Source organism: Urocitellus parryii, chromosome 5 (assembly GCF_045843805.1).
Source record: "Urocitellus parryii isolate mUroPar1 chromosome 5, mUroPar1.hap1, whole genome shotgun sequence".
Taxonomy (NCBI): Eukaryota; Metazoa; Chordata; class Mammalia; order Rodentia; family Sciuridae; genus Urocitellus; species Urocitellus parryii.
The window spans coordinates 159,289,062-159,303,868 of NC_135535.1; the positions used below are offsets into that span (position 1 = coordinate 159,289,062).

The 14,807-nt window shown below is 57.8% G+C and overlaps 1 protein-coding gene across 1 annotated transcript in view; it reads left to right on the plus strand.

The window, feature by feature from the left end:
* Cdh23 (cadherin related 23) overlaps positions 1-14,807 on the plus strand; it is a 338,545-nt gene that overhangs the window by 302,794 nt on the left and 20,944 nt on the right. Inside the window, exons 38-46 of the mRNA XM_026405783.2 lie at positions 3,537-3,758; positions 3,950-4,069; positions 4,747-4,927; positions 9,035-9,168; positions 9,573-9,782; positions 10,829-10,936; positions 12,113-12,215; positions 13,301-13,426; positions 13,998-14,201. Coding sequence (XP_026261568.2) covers positions 3,537-3,758; positions 3,950-4,069; positions 4,747-4,927; positions 9,035-9,168; positions 9,573-9,782; positions 10,829-10,936; positions 12,113-12,215; positions 13,301-13,426; positions 13,998-14,201 — 1,408 coding nt within the window. The remainder of the gene's footprint in view (positions 1-3,536; positions 3,759-3,949; positions 4,070-4,746; positions 4,928-9,034; positions 9,169-9,572; positions 9,783-10,828; positions 10,937-12,112; positions 12,216-13,300; positions 13,427-13,997; positions 14,202-14,807) is intronic.

Genomic DNA, 14,807 nt, shown 5'->3' on the forward strand with positions numbered 1-14,807 from the left:
TCTCATCCAACTCCCTCCCAGGCCTAGTGCCCCCCCACCACCACACACACACCCGGTTCTGCAGCAGCTGGCACTCCTGACCCCCACCCCCACGTCCACCTCTTCTGGCACTCTCGATCCAGCCCTGACCACCACTGCAGATGTCTCTCATGCAAATTTTTCTCGTCCCTCAGGGCTCAGTCAGGTCCTCCCTTCACAGCAGGCCTGGCCCTACCTTGAGGGCCCTCCAGGCTTTGGCATCCACACCCACTTTGCCCACCACCCGGGCCTGAAGTGCCAACCCTGTGGCTTTGCTCCTGGACTCCTCCACTCTCTCAAGCTTGACCGTGAACTTTAGGGGACCTGGGCCTCCTCCCCTGTTGATTCTGCGTTCCTGGCACAGGCCAGGCGTGGGGGCTGTTTACCTGAGGGACACGCCAAGGAGTGTACAGGACTGCCTGACCAAGTGGCGGCGATGACTACAGCGGGGACCAGGGGCCGCAGGGGAGGAGGGCACTGCTGGGGTGCCCAGTGGACCCCAGCCCCACTGCAGCTGCCCGAGAGATTGCTGGCCCCTCAGAGATCTTGAGCTCACAGCCGACCCAGGCTGAAGGAGAAGGACAGAGTCCAGCAGGGTCAGGAATCGGGAGAGTGGGACAGAAATTGTGGGTGACCCATGGATGGCCTGCCCCAGTCACAGGCTCTCTGGGGGCTCTCAGCCCTGCTCCCGGGGCAGGGAAGGCTACAGAAGAGGAAGGGTAGGGGGTGTTTATTACCAGGTGTCCTTTTACAGGCCCAGACCCCTCGACCCAGGGAGCACCTCTGGGATGGGAGCCCCAGAGGCTGCCAGGACCTAACCCAGGTCCCCTGCTGTGATCATGTCCTTGTGATCCCACCTGGGAAGGGGGTCCTGGCCCTTTCTAGTGGCAGAGCATGCGTCCTCTTCCAGCCGAGAAGGACCAACTCAGCTGAGATCAGGTGGGCACGGGGCCCTCTTCCACTCCAGCCAGCCTCTGGCAGAGTGAGGTGAGGTTTGCAGAGCCCTTCCCCCCTCTCCCCTCCCCCCACCACACTGCCCAGCACTGAACCTTCTGCGCTGTGTCAGGGTAGGGCACAGAGGTATTGCCCAAAGTGTGGGCCTGGTCCAGAAACCTCAAGCACTCTTGCCCCGACGCCAGGGCAGGGAGGAAGTACTCAGTCGGAACAGCCTCTGGGGGGGCCCCAACTTCCTGCTCACTCCTGAGGCCAGAGAAGGTCAGACCACCTTCCCAGGGCTCAAGGTGGAGCTTCTCATGGTGGTGGGTCTGCACAGCAGCCCCCACACAGCTGCAGCCTGAATGCAGTGGCCTTCCTGGACAGTCATCTTTGCTCAGATATTTGGGGCCCCCACACTCAAATCCATTATGGAGAAGGATGGAAAGTCCATCTGAGCTTTCAAATAAGACAGGAGAGATTGCAGGAGAGTTTCAGGATGTGTCCCCCAGAGTTGGTGCTTGTCCCCCTCTCCACTCAGTTGAAAACTGATAAAATAATGCATTTCCCCCTTCTTACATGCTTGCTGTTTTAATAAAGATTCCCACAGACTCTAAGGCCCAAAAAATGCCTCCTGAGAAGGGACTCGGGCCACATGACTGACAGCAGACCAGTATCCGAAGAGACTTTAGAGGTCAAAGTGGTTCCTTTATTAACAGACAAAAAAGGTTCAAACAGGGGATGCAACAGGCTCAAGGTCACACAGCTCCATTTCAAGGTTGCCAGTCCTACCTGTTTTAGGAAAAGCTGTCCCTGAGAGCCATAGCTACAGGTCCTAGGAATCATCACCTTGTCAGGGGCAGTGACAGCCCTCTTGGGTTCAGGGACCCTGTCCATCTCTCTAGGCCTCCATAGGTGGCTCCAGAGTCAGCCAGGACCACGGAAGAGGTGGCACACACATTGTCTAGATTCAGCTTTTGGTACGACCACCTGCTTTCCGTTCTCTGACCTTGACCATGGCCTCCTCATATTCTCTCACTAGGGCATCTTTGCAGCTGTCATAACCAAGATGTTTCAGATGAGTCACTAGTAGTAGTTTATATGGGTCAGGATCCTGGCAGCAAACAGATGGCACTCATAAAGGGCTCAACTCAAGAGAGTATAGTGGACGCCCCCAGACACCAGCGAGCACAGGAACCCCTTAGCACCATGTGTCCCTGTGGAAAGAGGAGGTGATATTGCTGGAGCCACCAGGAAAAGAACTGGAGCTGTGATGGGGGTCCCCAGCTAGAGACCCAGAGCCCCAGGCAGGGAGGGCCAGAGGGAGGGTGGAAGAAATCCCCCCACTCCCTCTGCCCCCCTCCTGTCTTCTGCAGGGGCTTCTATTGGCCAAGCCCACCTGGATGGCATTTAGCAAGGCAGCCTGGTAAGGCAGTCCACAGGGACCACCCCCCAGGGACGGCAAGGTGGAGAATGGAGTGGATGGGGCCAGGGATGAGCAGTAACAGCAGGAGGCTAATCTTGGATTTTTGTTTTCGCCTGCATGTAGGATGCCCCATCAGCCATTTCTTCTTACTGGTACACAATGATTGCACATAATGGTGGGACTGTCACATATTCGTACATGCACACAGTATAACAAGACAATCTGGCCGGTGTCATTCACATCAGCCACCTCTAGTAGATGTTGAGTGCTGAACACTCAGTGCTGATGGGCGGAACAGTACTTGTGTTCGACTATGATCCCAAGCATCAGCTAGAGCTGGCCAATCGCAGCACTAGAAAACTTGCCTGGAAATCATATTCTTTGAGTTTTATTTTTCATGGCTCAACAAATTCTGCTCATGAAATTTCCCCAAACCTAATGTCCTCCCACTTCAGAATGCTAAAAATAAGGCTGGGCATGATGGCACACGCCTGAATCCGGATGGCTCTGGAGGCTGAGGCAGGAGGATCTCACATTCAAAGCCAGCCTCAGCAACTAAGCAAAGGCCCTAAGCTACTCAGTGGGACCCTGTCTCTAAATAAGACATAAAAAGGGCTGGGGACGTAGCTCAGTGGTTAAGCACCTCTAGGTTCAATCCCTGGTACCAAAAAAAAAAAAAAAAAAAAAAGCTATAAATATTTCTTCCACTTACATGAATAATACATGAGCCTTAAATACTGAATTATAGCTAGTGCCCCACATTCTTGTCTCTTATTATCTGGAAGGAGACCCAGGGTCAATAAGGCCCTGGCCCAGGCAAGACTCTGGGTTGGGGTGACAACTGGGGTGCATCAGTGTGCCAGTTTTAATCACAAGATCACTGTGCTGACGAGGATCCCAGTCTTGGTCTGGCCTCTTCAGTGCTGTGGTTGATTGGTGATGTCTGCCATGAGCCTGGCCATGAATGTGATGGTACAGGTGCCATCTCAGCCCTAAGCAGTTGCCCAGCTGGATCTTGACAGCGCCTCTGTGCTTTCTTCCTCTACCAGCCGGTGACCTCCCTCCCTCTCCCTCTCTGTCCTCCCCATGTTGGATCACACTGAGTTCAGTCCAGGAGAACAGCCCCAGGCCAGGGCACCTGACGGGCTCTTCTCCACAGGCCACCACTCATGTGTACGTGACCATCGTGGACGAGAACGACAACGCTCCCGTGTTCCCGCAGCCTCACTATGAGGTGCTGCTGGACGAGGGTCCGGACACGGTCAACACCAGCCTGGTCACTGTCCGAGCACTGGACCTGGACGAGGGGCCCAATGGCACCATCACCTATGCCATCGTCGCAGGCAACATCCTCAACACCTTCCGGATCCACAGGCACACGGTTAGCACCGAGGGCCGAGTGGGGCTGGGAGGTTCTGCAGGGGCTGCTGGGAGCTCCCCGGGGTCCGGGAGAAGGCACAGCCGGGTGGGAGGGCTCTCCATCATGGCCAGGGCCCCCCTCCTGGGCGGTCAGAGGCTGCTCTGGAACTGCCGTCCATCAATCCACCCTCGTTCCGTCTGTCCATCCCTCAGGGAGTCATCAGTGCCATCAAGGAGCTGGACTATGAGATCAGCCATGGCCGCTACACCCTGATTGTCACCGCCACAGACCAGTGCCCCATCTTGTCCCACCGCCTCACCTCTACCACCACGGTGTGTGGGTGGGACCCGGGACCCAGCCCCCCGCCCCAGTGTGGAGTGGGAGGAAAACAGGCCCAGAAAGCTGGAAGGGGGAGGGGCTGGGAAGACTGTCCAGGGGAAATGGCTAAATCCAAGAGTGCTGTCCTGCTCTTAGCAGCCCACCCAAACTAGCTGTGTGACTTTAAGGAGGTTGCTAAAACTCTCTGTGTGACTCCACCCACAGGTGAAAACACTCACCTTCCTCCCCTTCATGGGAAAAGCAGGAACCCTGGTTAAGCCAACAGGGGTTCAAACTCCTGATTTTTCACTTCCTTACTGTGTGACCCTGGCCAAGTCACTTAACTTCTCTGAGCTTTGATTTCTTCATTTATGAAAGAGGGATTTAAACAAACAAAAAACAAACTATGATTCTGGGAGAAGAAAATAGGAGATCATGCGAAATGACCAAAGGGCAGCAAAAACTAGGCATTCGTAACATTATATCTGTGATGCCCATCAAAAGGTCCTGATGATGCATCCACACACTGGCTTCCAATGCCCTCCCACATCCATGGCTTCACAGGATGTGAATGGCCCCAGGGAGCGAAGCCGCCTTCCCAGGTCCAGATGCAGGAGCGGGGCCCAGGGGGCAGCTGCACCCAGCGGGAGGCTGGCTGGAGCGAGGCCCTGCTAAGCTTGTTCACACTCAGGTGCTCGTGAACGTGAACGACATCAACGACAACGTGCCCACCTTCCCCCGGGACTACGAGGGACCCTTTGATGTCACCGAGGGCCAGCCGGGGCCCAGGGTATGGACTTTCCTTGCTCACGACCGGGACTCAGGCCCCAACGGGCAGGTGGAGTACAGCCTGGTGGATGGAGACCCTCTGGGTGAGCAGGGGGTCTGCACATGGAGGTGGGGGCAGACACCCCCCCTCCGCTGAGGGCCTCTCCCCAACCCACTCAGGAGTAGGGCAGGAAGGGAGGTCTCAAGGCAGCTGGTCTCCCCGGGGTGTGATCTTGCCCTCTCTGGGCCTCGGTTTCCCCATCCATCAGATGGGGGGTGATCTTGATAGGGGTATGGTGAGAGTCGGCACCTGACTCTTTATTGAGTACCTAGTATGTGCTGGCCGCGTGCCAGGTGCCGAGGCCACACAACAGACACAAATTCCTGCCTTCGAGACAGGACCCAGGCAACGCGCTGAGTAGGTAGATGACTTACTAACTGATGAAGTGCTAAGACCTGTCCAAGTTGAGCAAAGATCTGAAGGGGGTAAGAAACAGTCGGAGCAGCTCTCTAGGGAAAAGCATCCCCAAAAGAAGGAGCAGCCAGGGCCAAGGCCCCGGCCTCGGAGCAGGCCCCGTATGTCTATGAGAAGCAAAGCCCCTGTGGTCAGCTGAAGCTAAACTAGAGGTTGAGGAGGAAGAAATGAGGTCAGGAGGCTGGGCCAGAGGCTGCGGACCTTGGGGGCCGTAAGAGGACCTGGTGTTGACGGAGGAGGCCGACCACAGGGGAGGGCTTTGGGCAGGGGAGGGACAGGGTCACTGGTTCCCATGCTCAGAAGAGAGCACAGGGCTGCCCAGGAAGGAGCCTGGTGAAGACACTGAGGCTAGAGGAGGGCCACCTGGGACAGGGGTGGTGGCATCGCTGGGGGTGAGAGGTGGCATCTGCCCAGCAGGATGCTTGGTCATGAGTGTGAGAGAAAGTCACGGTGGGGACCTGAGTGGCCCCGGACAGCGTTCCTCTAATACACACTCACCTGCAGGCGTGGGGGGAGGGGGCACAGGGAGGGGGTCTGGGCTGGAGACAGGTACGGGGAAGTTGCCACACGGAGACATTTAAAGCCACCCAGGAAGTGGAGAGGGTGGGGATGGAACACAAAGTGTGGGGAAACTGGCCATGAAGCGGCTACAGGGGAAATAACCCCCGGCCAGAGCACCGGATTCAGAGCCCCTGCTGTCCAGAGCTGGCAGAGGCCACTCCACTCTGACATGCCACCCTCTCATGTCCCCAAGTCTCCTCTCTGGCCAAGCACCATGCCTTTATCTTCCAAAACCCAGCATAGTCTCTGTCCTGTTATTTTCACAAGATAGGACCCTGTCATCTTATGGGGGTCCCTGGTCCTGCCCAGGAAGGTACCAAAGTCCGACTGAGAGGTGACGCTGGACAGGCAGCTGATCCCCTCCTGGGAAGGGCCTGGTCCCCACCCCAGCTTCCTGGGTGCCGGGCTCACCCATGTCCCAGCTCACCACAGACGGCTCCAGGCCCAGCGCAGGAGAAATCTCCCCGGTTAGGAATGGGCGGGGGCTTGTGGAGATGTCCCCTGAAGCCGTGGGAGAGGCGGGGGTTTCCCCAGGGTGACCCCAGCTGGGGCTCCCTCTCCCCAGGCAGGAAGAGCAGACAGGTAGAGCCCCAAGATCATTTCAGGCTCCCCCTGCACTAACCCCATCCCAAAAGGCAGGGATGACCTAACGGGACCCCAGAGCCAGCAGCCGGGTCACATCCCCTCCCTCCTCTTTAGTCACGCTGGAAACTTGGAAAGTGGACACTTGCTCTAACTCAAGACTGTTTTTCTGGAGACAGCCCGTTTAGCCACACTCCATCAGAGAAGAGAGTGTCACTAACAGGCCACCCAGCTTAAAGGTCACCTTCCCACCCCTACAGCGGAGCCTGGAGGGGGTTCTGTGGTGGGGAACCCTAGGACCTCCAGCTGCCCATTCTGGCCAGACCTGCTCTTTGGTCCCCTTTCCCACATCCTCATCCCCACTGAGAACTCCCAGTTCCCCAGAGGGCTGCCTGGGACTCCTTCCAGCTGCCCCTAATGATACCCAGAGTTGCCATGAATCCATGCACGCAAAGTGGACCAGGCCTTCCCTAGGCCTGGCACAGCGTGGCCAGGGCACCTCCAGATAGGGTTGTCAAGGCCAGGTCAGCAACAATTAGGATTCAGACCTGGGTAAGACGGGATTGAAATCCTGTGCTTTTAACCTCCTGCCTCCAAGTGTGGAGGGTGGTGAGGTCTGTCCTGGGGCAAGCTGCTAAGGAGGCTGATCTGCAGAGTGGACCTTTAGCCTGCCCACTCCCTGCATCCCCAAGCTGACCTTGTCAGGGTCTTGCCTGAGCCCAGCCCCCCAGGCCTTCAAGAGCAGAGTGATAGGGCCGCCCCCCAGCTTTGGAGAGAAGGCAGAAGGCCATCTGCCAGCCCATGGTCAGAGACTGGGAAATCCCTAGAAAGGGAATCCCCAGTTCTTTGGAGACCTTGGAGCATCAGGGGCTCAGGAAATCCTGCTGGAAGTAGCTTCCTTCCGCCCCCCCAGGCAGGGAGGGGCCTGTGGGGGCCAGACTGGGAGCGGAAGGGCTGGTGGTAAATCCCAGGTGCAGGTGGCACCTGGGAGGAGTGGGGGGCTGGGAATGGAGCCTAGGATGTGAGGCAGGCACCGGAAATCTCCAGGTCGCCTGGGCCTCTCTCCTTGCCCTGTCCCCGTGTGCTGTGTATCTGTGAGCCAGTTAGCACCCTACTCTGGGCCTGATCCCCAAGTGCAAGAGGGAAAGTGAAGAAAGTGACTTTCTCCTGGGTCAGTTCCTGGGAGACTGCAGGGGTGACCCCTGGTCCTCGGGCTCTCTCCACTTAGAGCCTCAGTCCATTCTCTCTGCACCAGTGGGGCTCCCACCTGCCCCCTTGGTGTCCTCCCCTCCCTGGTCTCTTGCCACCTCCCACACCTCTCACCCTGTCAAACATGTTGTCTGGAAAGCCCACGAGTCCTGTGAGATGCAGTGGGCCAAGACCCAGAGCCCAGGGTTCGAATCCTGGGTCTGCCATTACCTTGTGGAAGAGTAGCTAAGGGGTCAGCCCTCTGTGGGCCCTGGCTTCATTGTCAAAAGACACGACTCTGGACAGGCCAGAGTCAGATTCTAAGGTTCATACCTCAGGCACTGACTCAGCCAGGCCGAGATAAGGACTGAACCCAAAAAGGCCAGGCGGGGTGCTCTGAAACCTCAGGGGAAGGAAATCAGGGTCACCACAGGCTTAGGAGAACCCCCTCTGCAGCCAGAGCGGTAGCCTAAGCAGAGGACATGACCCTGCCCACCATGACAAAGCATTCCTTCACATGAAGCCTTGTCCCTCTCCAGTGTCCCCTTGTAGAAGTCGTGGTGTCTGGGGGGGATGGAAAGTCACCAAGCCAGCTGCATGACACACCTGTAACCCCTGCAGCTCGGGAGGCTGAGGCAGGAGGACCACAAATTCCAGGCCAGCCTCAGCAACTTAGTGAGACCCTGTCTCAAAATCAGAAGGGCCGTGCGTGTAGTTCATGTTAGACATACTGGGGTGCCGCAAGGAATCGGACAGACCCATGTTCGGAAGTAACTGAGCAAGGCTTTACTTTTCTTCTACAGAAGCCGCGTTGCCAAAGAAAATCCTCTTTGAGGGAGGGCAGTTCACCTGTCTTTATCCCCAACGTGGCCCTGCCCCTTGCTCTGATAGGAGGAGCTCGGGGTTACAGTCTATGTGATTGGCTAATTTTAAAATTGGGGCGGGCCAAGGGAAAGGGCCACAGTTTAAATGGCTACAACTGGATCTTACATCCCAATTAAGGCTAAAAGCTATATTTTGAAAATTGACCACTGAACTTTCTATTTCTCACACTCAGTGGCAGAGCATCCCTGGGTTCGATCTCCAGTACAAAAAAAAAAAAACCTGATGCCATAGTTAATTTCTCATCAACAGTGGTTGGAAAGAGTGTCCCTGGGTAGGTAGGGAGCCCCGCTTTCCAACACAACCGTCTTACCCAGGGTCAGTCTTGGGCCTGGGCGGCCCGGGGAAGGGTGCTGATTGGTCTGGAATTGCCGACACGTGGGCGGTGAGCGGCCACGCCCACTGCCCCCCCTGGTCTTGTGGAGCTGAAGCTGGGAGCAGTGGAGGCTTGGCACCCTGGATGTCCGCAGCCCCTGGCCATTCCCAGCTAATGGCCAACTCCCGCCTTTTCTGTGCGACGCAGGGGAGTTCGTGATCTCTCCCGTGGAAGGGGTGCTGCGGGTCCGGAAGGATGTGGAGCTGGACCGGGAGACTATTGCCTTCTACAACCTGACCATCTGTGCCCGCGACCGCGGGGTGCCCCCACTCAGCTCCACTGTGAGTACGGGACCCCACTCCAGGGCTTCCCCTTCCTGCCCCCCGCTTCTCCTCATAGAGATTCCTGCGAATACTGTCACCCTCCTGCCCTGAGGGGCCACAGGCTGCTCTGGGGCCAGTCCAAGACCCTGAGTCCCTCTTAAGACTCCTCCCTGGGGGCTGGGCAAGGGCCTGGTGGCTGTGGCTGCTCAGGGCACTCCTGACCCCGCGCCCCTGGGGAGAGGCAGCCCTGCCTCGCTAGCCACCCTCCCTCTGCCTCCGCCACCTCCTGCTTTTCCTTCTCCTGCCTTTGTTTGACCTGCATCTTCCTCTTTCTCTTGCCCATGGCCTCCGGCCTCCGTGCCTTCCCTCCCTCGATGCCTCCTCTTGCTGCTCCTGGCATTCCCTCCTCTGGCTGGCCCCAGATGCTGGTGGGGATCCGGGTGCTGGACATCAATGACAATGACCCGGTGCTGCTGAACCTGCCCATGAACATCACCATCAGTGAGAACAGCCCGGTCTCCAGCTTCGTCACCCGGGTCCTGGCCAGCGACGCCGACAGCGGTTGCAACGCGCTCCTCACCTTCAACATCACCGCAGGCAACCGGGAGCGGGCCTTCTTCATCAACGCCACGGTAGGCCCCCGAGGGCCCTCCCGAAAAGGGGACCCTGTCCCAGAGGCCTTTAGATGTTGCAGTCTGGCCTCCTGCTTCCCGCATGGAATCCTGGAGTTCCCTGTGAGCTGTGTCAAAAGGGAAAATTCCTTTAGGCACACTGGATAGAGCAGAGCTCAGTGAAGAAGAAACCAAAAGCATGAAAGACCTTCTTCAATGGGGCGGCCTCTATGACCAGAGCAGGTTCTGGTCAAAGAAATGGACTCTTTACTAAAAGGGAATTCTAGCCAATAAACGGATCCATCAGCATTCATCAAAACACTTGCTGGGCGCCATGGCACGTGCCTGTGATCCCTGCGAGACTGAAGCAGGAGGATCACAAGTTCAAAGCCAGCCTCAGCAACTCAGCAAGACCCTGCCTCTAAATAAAATACAAAAGGGCCGGGGATGGGGCTCCGTGGTTAAGCACCCCTGGGTTCAATCCCTGGTACCAGAAAACAAGCAAACAAAACTCCCTGAAGTAAAACATAAGCACAGCTTAGTCTGTCTGTCTGTCTGTCATGGATACAGCTTAAATAGTTAACTGGCTACTGCAGTTACCCAAGTTAACCGTATTGGTTTGGTCTGTGGGCTCCTAGTGCCAAAGCCTCATCCAAATCGATGGCCTCTTACAATTTAGCAGCCATCTCTAGTGTCCATCTGGAGCTACCTGAGGTTTGTCCTGAGCAGAGAATGGGCTAGAGTCTCTGGGGACACTTGAGTTCTGTCCAAGATGCACCAGAAATGCTCGCTTGGCCTCTTGGAGTGTCCGTAGACTACAGACACCATGGCGTCCTCAAAGGGCCCACACTTTGTGGACAGCAAGACCTTGGGGATTGGTCACTCACCCTCACCCTGGCAGGAGCCTGCCAGCCCACATTTGGCCCTCTGGACCATCTCCTGGGTGCTTTAGGGAGAGAGCTCAGAGCCACCCCTGGAGCTGCAGGCTGAGCAGTTGGGCATCTGTGGGTCAGAGCCCAAAGTGGGGAACAGGTGGCCACTCGGCTCACCTGCCCTGCACATCCCAGACAGGGATCGTCACTGTGAACCGGCCCCTGGACCGTGAGCGGATCCCAGAGTACAAGCTGACCATTTCCGTGAAGGACAACCCGGAGAACCCACGCATAGCCAGGAAGGTGAGGCGGAGGGCCCAGTGGGCCCCGTGGGGTGCCCGAGGGGCACACGACACATCACCTTTACCACAGCAGCAGGCCTGGGGCTCAGGTGCACGGGTCTTGGAATGAGCAAGTGCTGGATTCAAATCCCAGCTTAAGAAAGAGAAAAATCCCAACTTTTCCTGTCCTTAGGTGTGTGGCTTTGACAGATTAACACTCTGGGCCTTCGTTTCCTCTTCTGAAAAAGATCACACCCACCTCAAAGTTGTGGAGAGGATGAAGGGGGTCCTCAGCACAGTGCTGGGAACGGGTCAACCCCTCAGTGGCCACCCTCAGTGGGTGCCAGCTGCTGTCCTCTCCCGCCACTGATACCTGGCGCACACCCCATCTCTGTGCCTGTGGCCTGTGCGTTCACACACACTGAGGTCCTGAAAACACGGCGTTTCCCTTCAAAAGCCAAAGAAATGGACTCTTTACTAAAAGGCCATGGGCATTGCATAGCAGTCCCTGTCCCCTGTCGGAGGGGTCAGCTCTCTTCCCAACCTCTGAGGCCACAAGTCTTTGGGCTCAGTTCATCTCGGCTCTGTGCCTGGCTAGCTGTGTGGCTCAGCCAGGGCACTGTTCTCCCTGGGCCTCGGTTTCCTCATCGGTTCAGCCAGAGGAGTCTGCGGGCTGGCGGTATCTTAAGGCCCTTGCCTCCCTCGGTGCCCTCCTGCTTCCTTCTCTTGCTTCCTACCTCCTCTCCTGCTTTTTCTGGCTCTCATTTCCCCTCTCCTTCTGATGCTTTGGAGGGCCCTGGCCATCCTGGGGCCAGCAGTGCTTAGGGGCTGGGGGTGGGGGAGGCTGGCAGCTAGCTCGCCCCTCTGTGCCGCGGTTCCTGCCCCTCTGAAATGGTGATAGCATCCCGGGGTACAGGGTACATGATTCGGCACCACTCAGATCCACCCTGCCTGTGACCTTCACGCCACCTCCCTGAAGGAATTAAGATCCCCCTTTGCTCCACTGCAAACCTGATGCCCAGTCAGAGGGGAAGTTACTTGCCCAAGGTCAACCAGTAAGCTGCTATGCAGTGGGGGCTTAAAGCCAGATCCCTGGACCCTGGTGCAGGCTTCTTGGATCTCCCACCTCCCAGCCCCCCTCTCATGGGGTCCCTTTTCCAGAGCACAGCCTACAGCCTGCCCCTGTCCCATCTCATAGGATTTTGACTTGCTGCTGATCTCTCTTGCCGATGAGAATGACAACCACCCCCTCTTCACTGAGGGGACCTACCAGGCAGAGGTGATGGAGAACTCTCCTGCTGGTAGGTGCTGGGCCCGCCCAGGGGCTCCTGCCATGGCCGGCACTGCTGGGGCCTCAGGCATGGAGATGCGCCATGTGCCCAGTCGGGGGGCCAGATGCAGGCCCCAGGGGTGCAGAAGGGGGTCAGAGGAAAGGGACAGGCACAGTTCTGAGGGCTAGGGAGAGGGGACAGCTGCTGGGCCTCTTAGGGGCCACTAGAGAGACTGCAGGACTGGCTGAAAGAGCCAGGCACTTGGTCCCCAGGGTGGTCTGAATAAGCCCCACTGTTGCCAAAGAGGGCTGTTTAAGGTGGAAGGGCGCCCGCCAGGCCTTTGGTTTGGAAGCTCTGGGGAATAAATAGCTTTAATCAGACGTGGAGGTCCCAGGAGGCCAGCATAGATGAGCCACACCTCCCTCCCCAGGGACAGAGTTTGCCCTTTGGCACGTCCCCAGGCGCGCCCTCACTTCTCCTCCAGCCTCCCCAGCCCCCAAAGCTTGGACTCGGGGGTCAGAGAGAGAAGCGCTGAGATGCTCCTGGCCTGACTCCCTGCCTGGAGCCTGCCTGTGTGCGTGCTCCCGCGGGGGCCAGTGCACATGTCTGTCGAGGCATCTCGTGGGGTTAGGGTGTGCACAGATGCACAGGGGTGTGTGACACACAAGCCAGATGTGCCCACCTGAGAAGGCAGATGCCGCACGCCCGGGAATCCTGGCCCTGGTCTGCTGTGCACGCTCACGTCCGTCGACGGGGCCCACATGCAGTCAGATGCTCTAGATTTGTTGGGGCAGAGGGGCCCACACTCAGGGAGGGGACAAGGGCGCCCCTGATCCTCCGTGGAGTGGCTGGTCTCAGAGGCTGCTGGGAAGCCCTCGGCTGGGCTCGCTCACGCTCTGTGTTCTCTCCCAGCAGGGCTTTGAGGCCGCTCCCCAGGCATCTGCGTTCAGTCTGCCAAGGCTGCCGCAGGCCCGCCCGCCCGGGCCTCCCCACCCTGCCCGCCTCACCTCCCTCCCCTCTCATCCATTGTCAGCCATGGCTCACGGGGTCAGGGTCCGGGGAGCGGGGAGGGGGGACCCTGTTGACCTGCAGTGACTCCTTTCCTCCTGGCCCAGGGACCCCCCTCACGGTGCTCAACGGGCCCATCCTGGCCCTGGACGCAGACCAGGATGTGTATGCCGTGGTCACCTACCAGCTGCTGGGCCCCCAGAGTGGCCTCTTTGACATCGACAACAATACGGGTGAGGCCTGGGCACCGCCCTGGCTTCCCGCTGGGGCTCTGGGGTGGACGGCCCCGCGGCTAGATCTGGGGCCTCCTGCTCAGATCCAGGTTGATCCAGGTCGCCCACCGGACCGTTCCTCACAGCCCACATCCCCGTAGTGCAGCTGGTCAAGGCCACCCAGGGGCCAGGCAGGGGGACCAGAAGGAAGCTGGAAGGTCCTGGTGCCCAAACTCTCAGCCTGAGTGCAGAGCCCCAGCCCCGCCCTTCCCCTCCCAGGACCTGGGTCACACAGGAGCCACCAAAGCAGCTGCCCCCTCCTCCGCCCAGACCAGCTCCCAGAAACCATGTCCCATCGGCCTCATCTGGGACCAATGGGTGACAGATATCCACCTCAGTGGAGCGGGTCCATCCTGTCCTGGGTCGGTCTTCCAGGCTAGACTCTTGCGGGCACAGAGGGTACCCATGAGCCACACAGAGGAAACAGGGGCCTCCCTAGACACAGGTGGCTGCGTCTGGGGAAGAAAGCCATGGGGACGTCTTCTCGGCTCCCTTCATCTCTGTCCCCACTGCGCTCCTTTCCCTGCACCAGGTGTGGTGACCGTGAGGTCAGGGGTCCTCATTGACCGGGAGGCCTTCTCCCCCCCTGTCCTGGAGCTGCTGCTGCTAGCTGAGGACATAGGGCTGCTCAATGGCACGGCCAACCTGCTCGTCACCATCCTGGATGACAATGACAACTGGCCCACCTTCAGCCCCGCCACCCTCACTGCCCACCTGCTGGAGAACTGCCCACCAGGTGAGCAGAAGACAGACCCCACCCCCGGTCCCTGCCAGGAGCGGGTTGGGGGTCACTGGGGGTGGGAGGTCCAGGTGGATGCAGGGTTTACCCCCCAGTGGGGGAGGGATAAGCCGCATGTGATTGGGGAACCCAACCCCTGCACTCCCTTCTCCGAACCTCAGCTTTTTATGTTCTTGTTGCTGGGGACCACACCCAGGGCCTGGCACATGCTGAGCCCGTGCGCTACCACTGAGCTGCACCCCCAGCCCCATAGTCCATACTGTATTCCCAACAAGATGCTGGGTTCCTGGTAGGAAAGTCTGGGTGTCTTAATGTCAAAATAGGATCAGTGTATTTCCATCACCATCAGAATTTCATTTGGGGGAGATAAATTTGGTTCTAAAGTTTATCTGGAAGAATAAGAAATTTTCAACGTATACTGAAGCCAGATTTGCTCTACCAGATATGACACATTACGGAGCTACAGTATTGAAAACCATGTGGTATGAACACAAGACTGGGGTGGAGTAGCCCCCAAACAGACAATGGTGCGTTAAAGTATATAGTATTATGGGACTTAAAAATACGAAACCTATGGAGAAAGCTATTTAGTGAGAAAAAAAT